The sequence below is a fragment of the Aquarana catesbeiana genome, linkage group LG03, assembly GCF_042186555.1.
Source record: "Aquarana catesbeiana isolate 2022-GZ linkage group LG03, ASM4218655v1, whole genome shotgun sequence".
In the NCBI taxonomy this organism is placed as follows: Eukaryota; Metazoa; Chordata; class Amphibia; order Anura; family Ranidae; genus Aquarana; species Aquarana catesbeiana.
The window spans coordinates 248,770,974-248,785,245 of NC_133326.1; the positions used below are offsets into that span (position 1 = coordinate 248,770,974).

At 40.4% G+C, this 14,272-nt stretch overlaps 1 protein-coding gene across 1 annotated transcript in view; it reads right to left on the bottom strand.

Annotated features, from left to right (window-relative positions):
- Nucleotides 1-14,272, bottom strand: part of NELL2 (neural EGFL like 2) — a gene marked incomplete in the record, with an annotated part of 447,509 nt that overhangs the window by 309,275 nt on the left and 123,962 nt on the right. Inside the window, 1 exon segment of the mRNA XM_073619952.1 lies at nucleotides 1,099-1,249. Within this exon segment, the coding sequence (XP_073476053.1) occupies nucleotides 1,099-1,249 (151 nt within the window).

Here is a 14,272-nt window from a genome sequence, read left to right on the forward strand (position 1 = left end):
ACCTGAACTCTCAGTACTGGAGAAACTGTGCAGTTCATCATGTAACCGTGGTATACAGATCATCCAAAAAGGTATATAGTGGCAGTATATTTTCTTTCAACTTCTTTTAAACAGACCCAGCTGCTCAGAAAAAGTGGCAGTTAGTGGGTTCAGGCAAACAATTTAACACCAGCAGGGGTGTTTATAATTGTTAGTTTTATTTATGTAAAAGCTTTATCCCAAAATAAAAAAATAGACCAGCTGCTTGGAAAGTGTTAGCTGGAAATCAGTTTTAGTTTGTTAGTCAAATTCATCTAAAGCTTATAGTCTAACACAACTCTCTCCCCAAATAGACAATGCTGCTGTCCACAGGTGTCTGTTGCTCTTCTATCGAAAGCTAAAATACCTTAAGGCTGGACATACAAACTGCAATTTTTTTTCTGCAACCATGGGTTACAGGAAAGAAACTTGCATGTTTCCCCCATCAACACAGACAGTGTTGACAGCGGAATCAGCAATGGGTCTTCTCCTGGTCGGTGGGCAGGGATGGGCAGGGGAAGCAGTCAGGGCCGGAAGAAGACCCTGATTATTGCTGGCGGCTTTTGCAGTTGCTAACAATCACAAGAGTATCCGGCAGGCTGCTTGTACCCAAGTTGAGCGACCAACTTGGTACACTCAGCCTGCCAATTAACGGTTCAAATCTCGGCCAAGATTCGAACAGTGTATGCCAAGCCTAAGCCAAGTAGTGTGTTACTAGCCAGATCACCAGGTGAAAATTATAGAATAAAAGCCTAAAAAGAAAAAAAAAAAAAAAAAAAAAAAAGAAAAAAAAGAAAGAAGGAGCACAACACCACTAATCCATCCACTGTATTTAAGGATTGGTAATCTAATTTTTGTTTGAGTTTAATACGGCTTTAAATGCTTTTTTGAAATACAGGTCATATGGGCAAATGGATATACTTCTTCATATATCGTGTGCACTCTGCATGAAAAATCTTTGCACCCAAGCTATGCACACGTTTCAATCAATGGATATAATCTCCCCATTAGACAAAAGCTGGTTGATCAGTATGCAGTGATGTATTATTTTAGTTTATACAAATAAACATATGAAATTACCTGTGGTCTGACTGATGAATCGAAAGAATTACACCTGAATTTAAAACTGCCTGTTTTACAGTCAACAGTATAGTAAATTCATGCTTATTTCTCAGTTTCTGAAAAAAAATTTCTGATGTTGATGTTGATGCTTTTAAATTTCTTGAGGTATCTGGAAGAAAGAAGTAAAAAGGTTACTCATTGTGTGCTTTGACGCGTTTACTAAACTACCCTATATGCAGAAACCATGCCTGTGCAACTGTTGAATATACAGCGGTCCAACAAAAGTAAAACAATTTACATCTATACAGTTATTCTTTCTATTTCATTAAAATATGTGAAATACCAGGACACAACTTATAATTTGTAATTAATATACTTGTTTCCAGCATTGAACATTTTTTGTAAATTAACGGGCAGGTTTTACCATTGTACTTTATGTTTAATACAGTATTAAACACTTCAGCCCCGGAAGATTTGACTGCTCAATGACCAGAGCATTTTTTTGCGTCACTTTAAATTGACAATTGCAGGGTCAGGCAACGCTGTACCCAAACAAAATTGATGTCCTTTTTTTTCCCACAAATAGAGCTTTCTTTTGGTGGTATTTAATCATCTCTGTGGTTTCTATTTTTTGCGCTATAAACGAAAAAAAGAGCGACAATTTTGAAAAAAACAAAAAAACAAACACAATATTTTGTACAAAAGTTATAGTGTCTACAAAATAGGGGATAGATTTATGCATTTTTATTATTTTATTTTTTTTACTAGTAATGGCGGCGATCTGCAATTTTTATAGCGACTGCAACATTATGGCGGACACATCGGACACTTGACATATTTTTTGGGACAATTGACAATTACACAGTGATCAGTGCTATAACAATGCACTGATTACTGTATAAATGTCACTGGCAAGGAAGGGGTTAACACTAGGGTGCGATCAAGGGGTTAACTGTGTTCCCTGACTGTGTTCTAACTGTAGCGGGAGGGGAATGACTAGAGGGGATGACAGATCGTGGTTCCTAGCTATTAGGAACTCACGATCTGTCTTTCCTAACAGAACAGAACAGAACAGGGATTTGTGTGTTTACACGCACGTCCCTATTCTGCCTTTCGTGCCCGTGATTGCTTGTGGCTGGTGGTCATCACGTCTAGCATCGGCACCTCCGCAGTGCAGTGGGCACGCGTGCGCCTGCTATCCCACTTAAAAGGAGCCAACATATAGCTTCGATGGCTCGCGGGAACGTGCCGACCTGCCGCCATATAATGACGGCAGCTGGTCGGCAAGTGGTTAATAGGTACTAGCTAGGGCACCTGTACACATGACATTCACAGACCTGACAGTAAATGTATCTCTTTATTACTGTAAATACATTCTTATGCCCTGTACAGTTGGATTTTCTGGCGGAAAAAGTATGATTGGATTGTGTTGTTGGAAATTGCGACCGTGTGTGGGCTCCATCGGACTTTTTCCGTCAGAATTTCCGACACACAAAGTTTGAGAACAGGCTATAAAATTTTCAGACAACAAAATCCAATCGGTTAAATTCCGATCGTGTGTACACGAATCCAATGCACAAAGTGCCACGCATGCTCAGAATAAATTAAGAGACGAAAGCTATTGGCTACTGCCCCGGTTATCGTCCCGACGTACGTGTTTTACATCACTGCGTTCGGAACGATCAGATTTTCCGACAACTTTGTGCGACCGTGTGTACGCAAGACAAGTTTGAGCCAACATCCGTCGGAAAAAATCCATGGATTTTGTTATCGGAATGTCCGATCAATGTCCGATCGTGTGTACAGGGCATTAGTCTTTACCAAAAAAGTTCTACATTTCCCAAAATCAAAAGAAAATGTACAAGTGAACCAATGCAAATGCAAAGTATTTACATGTACAAGACAAGCAGTAAAAGCATTTTAAAACAAGCACTCATTCACCTATGTGGCTATAGGCATTTTGGAGAAATTAATTTTCAAGTTCTACACAAGGAACTGAAAGCTCAACTTTTTTCATGAGAGCATAATCTTGGCAGCCTGCCATCCTTCTAGTGTTAAAACACAGCAAGTGTTTCTAAACTGAAAGCAAGGGACCCAGGTTGCCCTGGATGAGTATCAAGAGTTGCCATGGTGTGGACGAGCCAGCCACCAGTGCCATAACAACCAATGACACACTAAGTCAGGAAACATGGGGAGTTATTTACTAAAACTTGAGTACAAAATCTGGTGCAGCTCTGCATACAAACCAATCAGCTTCTAGGTTTTATTGACAAAGCTTAATTGCACAAGCTAAAGTTAGAAGTTAATTGGTTACTATGCACAGTTGCACCAGATTCTGAGAGCACTAGTTTTAGCAAATCAAAATGTTGTCATTCATTGCTATGGTTTGGGAAATGGTCTACCCGTACCATGGAAACACATGATACATATTCTGGGCAGACATATGCAGGACTGCCCACAGCATTCAGGAGAGGAAGAAAGTGTGTCTTCTCCAGACCTGCTCCATCTCCCACCCTCTGCCATGCTGCTGGAGCCAAAACATAGGGCTATGATGCAAAGAGCAGATCGCGTGATTAGGGGTTCTGTGATAAGTGAATTATGCGATTGGTGGGCTCTATGTTGAGGGAACTCTATTATGATGAGAGGACTCCATTATGGGGAACTCTATGGTCATAGTGGGGCTTTAATGCATAGGAGGGTCTCTGATGTATAGATGGTACTGACGAGAAAGATAGACCTCTGACGTAAAAAGAGGGAAATCTGATGTGACGTTACTTTCATCATGGTGGTTGTGTGCACCATCCCGGGTTTAGGTTTACCATTGATAACATAAGTTTTTTACATTTTAGACTAAGGTGCCTCAAGATTTTGCATGCTTTTATAGGATGCTGCAAAAAAAAAAAAAAAAAAGTTAAGAAACACTGCTTAGAGTCTTTGTTGTAATCTTTGAGAACGCATTACATGCAACTCAAGAGGAAAGTAAGTAAGGACATGTTTCAAATCCTTTAGGCTTGGTTCACGCTGCTGCAACTCCAAAGTCATTTGCTTGTAAATTTTGTCGCACCAAAGTCAGATAAAAGTAGTGCAGGACTGTTTTTGTTGCTCCAACTTGAGCTGCATTGATTTAGATTGTACCCATTAAAATTAATGTATTTTGACTTGTCATGCGACTATGGGGGTTATTTACTAAAGGCAAATCCACTTTGCACTACAAGTGCAAAGTGCACTTGGAAGTGCAGTCACTGTAAATCTGAGGGGGACATGCAAGGAAAGTAAATAAAAAGCATTTTAGCTTACACATGATTGGATAATAAAATCAGCAGAGCTTCCCCTCATTTCAGATCTACCCCTCAGATTTACAGAGACTGCACTTCCAAGTGCACTTTCAAGTGCAGTTTGCACTTGTAGTGCAAAGTGGATTTGCCTTTTGTAAATAACCCCTTATGTGTTGCAAACCACATGATAAGTTGCAACAGTGTGAACCGGGTTTTTCTGCTAGTTAAGAATATTTAAAGAATTTAATTCCTATTTGAAAATAATTTAATCTCTTTGTACCATAGTATGGCTTTAAGCTGGGGATTGGTAGCTGCTTATTTTTGCATTTATAAATGCTACTTCAGAAATGAGCACAGGATGCCCACCTCACTTTTTCTAAAGTCATTTAGGTGAACATACAGAGCTGTATTCATTTTTGCCTTGTTGCTGGAAGGTTCACTTTTATTACTGATAACTGAGTGGTCCTCATATGGTTCCCCTCCGAGTACAGAGCCGATACGAGAGGCTCTGTACCGCGTGATAGCTGTGATTGGTCAGAGAGGGACAGAGACTTGTGTTTACATCTGATAACCCACCCCATCCTCTACCAACTGACGAAGGGGAGAAACTGAAACTAATAAATGACTGATTCATTCATGCATTCATTTCTGATGTAAACAGATCAAAGAGTCAGAAAAATCAATCAATTCCTTCACGCCCTTCCTCTGCTGAACATCTGATCTCCATTGTTCCTCCATATGTGCCCTGTATATCAATCATTACCTCCCTTATGCTGCACATCTGAACTTTAATCTTCATCTCTATCCTCCCAGTGTATGTGCCTTGTTCATTAATCACTTCACCACCTCCATGTGTGTATGATCTGTAGACAGTGTACTATTACCAATCACCACATTTCAACCCCCTCAATATCAGCAGAGAGTTATTCATTTACAAAAAAAGTGTCAAAAAAAAAAAAAAAAAAAAAAAGGAAAAAAAGAAGAGAAGAGGAGTTCACCTTTGGGTGACTTTTTCCAAAAATGTTATTTTGCAGGTGTTTCTACTATCCTGGCATCTATGTTAACAGAAAGGGAAATTTGTTTTGTTTGAAAAAGTTTGGCCTTTATCTCCATCTCTGTCCAGCTTTTAAAAGTTAAAGTTAGGGTAGACCAATAGCTTTGCCCTACACAGGTTTCCTATAATGGCTTGTCCACATCACACACCCTTCACTTTTTGGGTAAAGAATATGCAAGATGTATTATTAGCAATACCACCATTCACACCACCATGGTGGCACAGCTAGGAAAACAAAAAAAATGCTGTTTCTTGCTAACAGTTTGCAATGCATCTCTTGAAAAGCATCCTAAAAACAACCACTGGACTGGAAAACAGCAGGTCAACGATCAGCCACTAGAGCAGATTGTAGCTCCAAATAAGTTGTGACAAGTGTGTGAAAATTCCATGCTGAATTCACATCAAATCTGTATTTGTTTAAGGTGCCATTAAACCTAAAAGACAAAAATGTATGATATTGCAACTCACAAATTCTTAGATATGGTGACTCGGTTATTTTTAGGCCCTTTTCCCCTTTATTTTCACCTGGTGATCCAGCCAGTGTTATTTTCCAACTTACTTTACCAAACCAAGCCGTCCAAACCATTTATCACTGACATGGGTGCTTATGATGGACAGCTATCATTTATTGATGAAGACCTAATGTTGACTGATGTAAGAAGTCATCTGTAGAGTTTATAATTCATGTGTGAATTTTTCTATTCATGTACCCCAATTTCCCAGTTTTCACATAGAATTCTAAGCTAGTCACTGAATATTATTATTCATCCATGATTGAGGATGGATGAAGGATGATGATGAGAAGGAATGGGAGGAGAGAATTCTAGTATATTGATATATGTGACCAATATACCAACTTCACCTATTTGGGGAGAGTTATTTAGAATGAAAAGGCATCTATATGGTTGCCAGCTCAAAGTTGGACTAATACAGTAAAGAAACTCTGAATTACTGAAAAAGAAAAATATCCAATCCTTGATTAAGAGAAAATAAAATAAGATTGTACTACTGACTCTGCTCCACTGCACACATTTAAAAAAGTGCAGTCTGGCAGTAGGGAAGAAAAATGACTTGTGGGAAAATAGATTTAACAAAAGCTTCCTGACTTCACATGGCAGAATATAATTGCTTTACGATTTTTTTTTTTTTTCAGTAGTAAAAAAACTAGTATCTACAGTATCTCACAAAAGTGAGTACACCCCTCACATTATTGTAAATATTTTTTTATATCTTTTCATATAACAATGAAGAAATGACAGTTTGCTACAATGTAAACTAGTGAGTGTACAGCTTGTATAACAGCGTAAATTTGGTGTCCCCTCAAAATAACTCACACAGCTATTATTGTCTAAATCGCTGGCAACAAAAGTAAAAATGTCCAAATTGGGCCCATTTAGCCATTTTCCCTCCCCGGTGTCATGTGACTCAGTGTTACAAGGTCTCTCTCGGGTGTAAATGGGGAGCAGATGTGTTAAATTTGGTGTTGTCGCTCTCACTCTTACTGGTCACTGGAAGTTTAACATAGTACCTCATGGCAAGGAACTCTCTGAGGATCTTAAAAAAAGAATTGTTGCACTACAGAAAGATGGCCTAGGCTATATAGGAAGATTGACAAGACCCTGAAACTGAGCTGCACCCGGTGGCCAAGACCACATAGCGGTTTAACAGGACAAGTTCCATTCAGAACAGGCTTCGCCATGGTCAACCAAAGAAGTTGTGCACATGCTCAGCGTCATATCCAGAGGTTGTCTTTGGGATTATTATTGTGATTGTCTTCAACCTCTGCATTAGTGCAGAGGTTGAAGGGTTGTGGGGGGGGGGGGGGGTCAGCCTATCAGTGCTCAGATCAGACCACACACTGCATGAAATTGGGCTGCATAGCTGTTGTCCAAGAAAGAAGCCTCTTCTAAAGATGATGCACAAAAAATCCCGCAAACAGTGTGCTTAAGACAAGCAGACTAAGGAAATGGATTACTGGAACCATGTCCTGTGGTCTGATGAGACCAAGATAAATGTATTTGGTTCAGATGGTGTCAAGCGTGTGTGGCGGCAACCAGGTGAGGAGTACAAAGACAAGCATGGTGGTGGGAGTGTCATGGTCTGGGGCTGCATAAGTGCTGCCTGCACTGGGGAGCTACAGTACATTGAAGGAACCATGAATGCCAACATGTACTGTGACATACTGAAGCTGAGCATGATCCCTTTGCTTCGGAGACTGGGCCGCAGGGCAGTATTGCAACATGATAACAACCCCAAACACACCTCCAAGGCGACCACGTGCACTCAACAGCTTTGGTCTACCATGGCGAGGCCTGTTCTGAATGGAATCTGTCCTGTTAAACCGCTATATGGTCTTGGTCACCGTGCTGCAGCTTAGTTTCAGGGTCATTGTAGCAAAATGTAATTTCTTCAGTGTTGTCACATGAAGATATAATAAAATTATTTACAAAAATGTGAGGGGTGTACTCACTTTTGTAAGATACTGTATATATACATACATACATATTACGCACACACACAAAATTCAAATTATAGACTGATCATTTCTTTGTCAGTGGGCAAACTTACAAAATCAGCAGGGGATCAAATACATACATGCATACATACATATACACTGAGGGAAAAACGTAATTGATCCCCGGCTGATTTTGTATGTTTACCCACTGACAAAGATATGATCAGTTATTAATTTTAATGGTAGGTTTATTTTAACAGTGAGAGACAGAACAACAAAAATATCCAAAATACGCATTTGAAAAAAGTTATAAATTGACGTGCATTTTAATGAGTGAAGTATTTGACCCCTTCGCAAAACATGACTTAGTACTTGGTGGCAAAACCCTTGTTGGCAATCACAGAGGTCAGACATTTCTTGTAGTTAGCCACCAGGTTTGCACACATCTCAGGAGGGATTTTGTCCCACTCCTCTTTGCAGATCCTCTCCAAGTCATTAAGGTTTAGAGGCTGATGTTTGGGAACTTGAACCTTTAGCTCCCTACACATTTTCTATGGGATTAAAGACTGGAGACTGGCTAGGCCACTCTAAGACCTTAATGTGCTTCTTCTTGAGCCACTCCTTGTTGCCTTGGCCATGTGTTTTGGTTCATTGTCATGCTGGGTAACCCATCCACAACCCATTTTCAATGCCCCGGCTGAGGAAAGGAGGTTTCTCACCCAAGATTTGAGAGTACATGGCCCGGTCCATCGTTCCTTTGATGCGGTGAAGTTGTCCTGTCCCCTTAACAGGAAAAACACCCCAAAGCATAATGTTTCCACCTCCATGTTTGCCGGTGGGGATGGTGTTTTTGGGGTCATAGGCAGCATTCCTCCTCCTCCAAACATGGAGAGTTGAGTTGATGCCAAAAAGCTTGATTTTGGTCTCATCTGACCACAACACTTTCACCCAGTTCTCCTTTGAATCATTCAGATGTTTATTAGCAAACTTCAGATGGGCCTGTACATGTGCTTTCTTGAGCAGAGGGGCCTTGCGGGTGCTGCAGGATTTCAGTCCTTCACGGCATAGTGTGTTACCAATTGTTTTCTTGGTGACTATGGTCCCAGCTGCCTTGAGATCATTGACAAGGATCTCCCGTGTAGTTCTGGGCTGATTCCTCACCATTCTCATGATCAATGAAACTCCACGAGGTGAGAACATGGAGCCCCAGACCGAGGGAGGTTGACAGCCATTTTGTGTTTCTGTGAATAATCACACCAACTGTTGTCACGCTCTCACTAAGCTGCTTGGCGATGGTCTTGTAGCCTATTCCAGCCTTGTGTAGGTCTACAATCTTGTTTCTGACATCCTTGGACAGCTTTTTGGGCTTGGCCATGGTGGAGAGATTGGAATCTGATTGCTACTGTGGACAGGTGACTTTTATACAGGTAACAAGCTGAGATTAGGAGCACTCCCTGTAAGGGAGTGCTCCTAATCTCAGCTCGTTATCTGTATAGTAGACACTTGGGAGCCAGAAATCTTGCTGATCGGGGATCAAATACTTATTTAACTCATTAAAATGCAAATCAATTTTTTAACTTTTTTGAAATGCGTTATTCTGGATAATTTTTGTTATTCTGTCTCTCGCTGTTAAAATAAACCTCAAATGGGAAACCTAGTGCCAAGGTACCTCAATAAGCAGGGTGACTCTGCAGGTACTCAGTAACGGTTTGTGCCAACGTCCCCAAAAATCGGATTATAGATAAAAAGATTCTAGACATGGGACTTTGGAGGCACAATGGTATTAGACTACAAAACGTAAATTTGATAAAGGTATTTTATTAGAAAATTATAAAGGACAATGGACACACATAGATTATTTAAAAACAATTCAGGCTGAATGTAAACCCTAATAGTCATACACCGTAAGGATCCTATCCTGCAGATTTGTATAGCATAAAGAGGATTATAAATGTATACATATATCACTTAGTTCATATAAAGGAGAAATACTTCCCCTAGGCATTGAACAGTAGATAGGTACACAATTGTGGCAGACAAAATGCAGCAGGTTTGGTAATCCACGGTGAGATATTCTCTAGTTGCTCTACATGTTTCGCGTTACGCAGAACGCTTCCTCAGGAGCTAGAGATCCAATTGGGTGAGGTAAGGTTGCATAAACCTATCAGTAGTGATTATATGCAAATGATCACAATCTGGTCATGGGTATAAAGTATCTGAATTGAGTTTGGAAACAGCACCGGTCCCTGCCAGATCGGATGGCGCACCCCTGTGCTCCCTCTCATCTACCTAAGGCACTACAATGATAAAGTCTATGCTTCCCCTCTTATGGATACTTGATGCTACATTTCTTTGAGAGGTTCCAGGCTGTGGCCGAATGCTGTTTCCAAACTCAATTCAGATACTTTATACCCATGACCAGATTGTGATCATTTGCATATAATCACTACTGATAGGTTTATGCAACCTTACCTTACCCAATTGGATCTCTAGCTCCTGAGGAAGCGTTCTGCGTAACGCGAAACATGTAGAGCAACTAGAGAATATCTCACCGTGGATTACCAAACCTGCTGCATTTTGTCTGCCACAATTGTGTACCTATCTACTGTTCAATGCCTAGGGGAAGTATTTCTCCTTTATATGAACTAAGTGATATATGTATACATTTATAATCCTCTTTATGCTATACAAATCTGCAGGATAGGATCCTTACGGTGTATGACTATTAGGGTTTACATTCAGCCTGAATTGTTTTTAAATAATCTATGTGTGTCCATTGTCCTTTATAATTTTCTAATAAAATACCTTTATCAAATTTACGTTTTGTAGTCTAATACCATTGTGCCTCCAAAGTCCCATGTCTAGAATCTTTTTAGTTAAAATAAACCTACCATTAAAATTATAGACTGATCATTTCTTTGTCAGTGGGTAAACATACAAAATCAGCAGGGGGTCAAAAATGTTTTTTCCTCAGTGTGTGTGTAATGATAAAGTACTAAAACAACATTGGTTAATATTCAACCTGGAGCTAAAAAAAAAAAAAGTGCAAATAGCCGCAATATATTCAAACTGTTCAAAAATAGAAGCAGGCTTAGATGTGGATCTGTTGGATATGGGTAGGCATTAACCACTAGCCACAAACCGTTCAAATCGGACAGAAGATTGAAGATGGAAGTCTGTTCAGTGAGGATAAGAACAAACCATCACCTGGTAAAAGGAGTTATCCAGGATAGTGCAGCCGCCACCCAGGGAGGAGAGTAAAATACTCTTACCAGAGAAAGTGGACTCTATTGCCAGCAGCAAAGAGTCAGACAGACATGAAGATGGAACAATAGGTTGAAGCTCTGAAGGGCCTTTACTGCAAATCGGTTATACAGTGTTTCACGTCATTTCGCCAAAACAAATCATAGGCTCCACCATTCGTAAAAGGAAAAAAAAAAAAAAAAAGAAGAGGGCCTCCACATAATGTAAAATTGTTGTAAATTGGGTTTATTAAAAAAGCATAGAACATTTACATCAATACTGACGTATTCAAGCGTAAAATCAATGTGATCACAAGAGAAATCCAAATAGCCCAATGTTATGGAGCTGGCTCAATTTTCAGCGCTGCACTTTTTAAGGCCTCATGCACACTGGACGTTTTTACAGCAGCTGTCAATAAACTGCCCAATGCCATCATGTTATCCTATGTGTCCATGCACACATAGGTTATCAGCAGTTTTTGACTGAGGTATTTTTTGGCTTTAAAAAAAAAAAAAACCTAACACTAGTGGGTTCTGAGAGAAGTTTTTCAGCTGTAAAAATGCTCCAACATCACCAGCGTTTGACGTTTTTGAGCCATTGAAAAAAAAAAAAAAAAAAAATAAACCACACGCTAAAAAGATCTGTTTGAAGAATATTATAGGGATAAAACGGCATTACCTCAAAAACCTGTATGGCTAAGCATGTACAGGAAACATTATATGAAAAACGTTTTTTATATGTATGTATAAAAACGCTTGGGCTTACATGCAGCCTACCAAGAGATATATAAAACCTATAACCAAGCATCTGTCTCTTGGTAGGCTGCATGTAAGCCCATGCTGACTCTTATCTATATGTTTTAGTCAGTTTCTACCTTCACTAATCCGTGACAACATCACAATTCCCCTTCATATAGAAAAACGTTCGCACATACAAGCGTTTTTATACATACATATAAAAAACGTTTTTCATATAATGTTTCCTGTACATGCTTAGCCATACAGGTTTTTGAGGTAGTGCCGTTTTATCCCTATAATATTCTTCAAACAGATCTTCACTAGACAGGACACCCCTAGGAGTGTCTTTGTTTCAAGGGAGGCAGCAACCTATGTGAATTTACCATATAGACTGATCCTAAGCGTGGTTTTTCTGGTTTAATAGAACACACGCTAAAAAAGCTAATGCAAAAACGTTAAAAAACTTTGAAAAACTCACTGCTCACTTCCTCCTGGGCCTGACGCAAGACGGACCTCTCTGTGCAACAGGGAGAGAGAGGTCGCGGCCTACCACGCAGAGTCTTACTTCCAACCCGTGGCCTGAGGGGCCTAGCTCTGTTGTTCGCTGTCGGACATCCTTTCCAGCACCACTCCAGTCGCCTGCCAGTCAGTGGCAAGCTTCACATCGGGAGATCAAGACAGCAGATCCACTGCACGAGTGTTGCTACGCGAGTTCCTGTTTGGAAGACATCGGGGTGATCTTGACGCTGGTGAGAGGGCAAATTGCTCGACCCCTATCCATTCTTTGCTACCGTTACATTGAGACACTTTGCACAGACATCTTTCCGCCAAGAACACTTTACCGTATTATTTGAACACTGTGCTCAGACACCTTTAGCTTTTTTCACTACAAGGAGCTACAAGTTAATGAGCTCTGACTAGCTGGTAGAGAACATCAGATCTGCAATGTAGACTTTATTGCCATTACTTATAGAAAGGCCCCTATATTACTCTTCTCTAGACCTGCTCTCCCTTCCTAGGATAGTAGGCCAGGTTCCATCCTTTATAGTGTGGCAGTGTAAGCAGTTAACTGAAACATCCATCTAGGGGGCAACATTATATCTAAAGGAAGTGTACATATATGTATATAGTATTGTCATAATATTGTCTTGTGTCTTTCTGAGGAACTTTTGTTGAGTTGGCGCTGTTGCCTAGAACTCAGCAGATTTATTACCTCCTCTTTGTGACAACTTCCCCTTTTATTGGTTCAAGTAAAATATTCATGGAACCTAAATACATTTAGTTGTTGATTATATATTTGCCATACAGTGCTACAAGGATATCTGAACCCAGAGTGTTATGTTGGTTTGAAGGTTCACCAGGTCATGGCTGTGCAGATGAGCAGGTAATTCTAAGCAGTCCCCTAGGGGGCCGCACATAAATAATAATAATAAATATATATATATATATATATATATATATATATATATATATATATTACACACACACTGTATCTCACAAAAGTGAGTGCACATTTTTGTAAATATTTTATTCTACATTTTCATGTGACAACACTGAAGAAACGACACTTTGCTACAATGTAAAGTAGTGAGTGTATAGCTTGTATAACAGTGTAAACTTGCTGTCCCCTCAAAATAACTCAACATACAGCCATTAATGTCTAAACAGCTGGCAACAAACGTGAGTACACCCTCAAGTGAGGGGGTCTATACTTAGTAGAGAGGGAGGTACGTACTGAGAGAGCGGGGTACGTACTGAGGGGGGGTCTATACTGAGGGAGGGGGGTCTATACTGAGGGGGTGGGTCTGTACTGAGGGGGTGGGTCTATGTACTGAGGGAGGGGGTCTGTACTGAGGGGGTGGGTCTGTACATAGTGGAGAGGGGGGTCCGTACTGAGGGAGGGGGGTCTGTACTAAGGGAGGGGGGTCTATTATTACAATGTAATAATAGAAATACATTTCAAGCAAGGTGTAAAAAAATAAAGAGATGCGTTTTTATAAAGGGATTGTCAAAAACTAAACACACACACACACACACACACACAATGTCCCCTGGTGTAAATCCATAGTCAACCTACCCCCACTCATTCACATGGGGGCTGGGATCTGGGGGCCCCCCTTATTAAAAGGGGGCTTACAGATTGCAATAAGCCTCCTGCCCACAGACCCCCACAACCCTAGCCAGAGACCCTTGTTGAGAGCATGTGGCCTTGTATGGTTCAGAAGGGTGGTTTGCGCTCTCATTCCCCCCCCCTCCTTTCCTGGCCTGCCAGGCTGCATGCTTGGATAAGGGTCTAGTATGGATCTTTTTGGGGAGGACCCCATGCCATTAAAAAAAAAAAAAAAAATTAAAAAATTGCTTCTTAACCAGCTTTTGTTAAAGACGCCAGTGGCCGTTGGCTCCAAATATTTGCAACTTAACCTGTAGA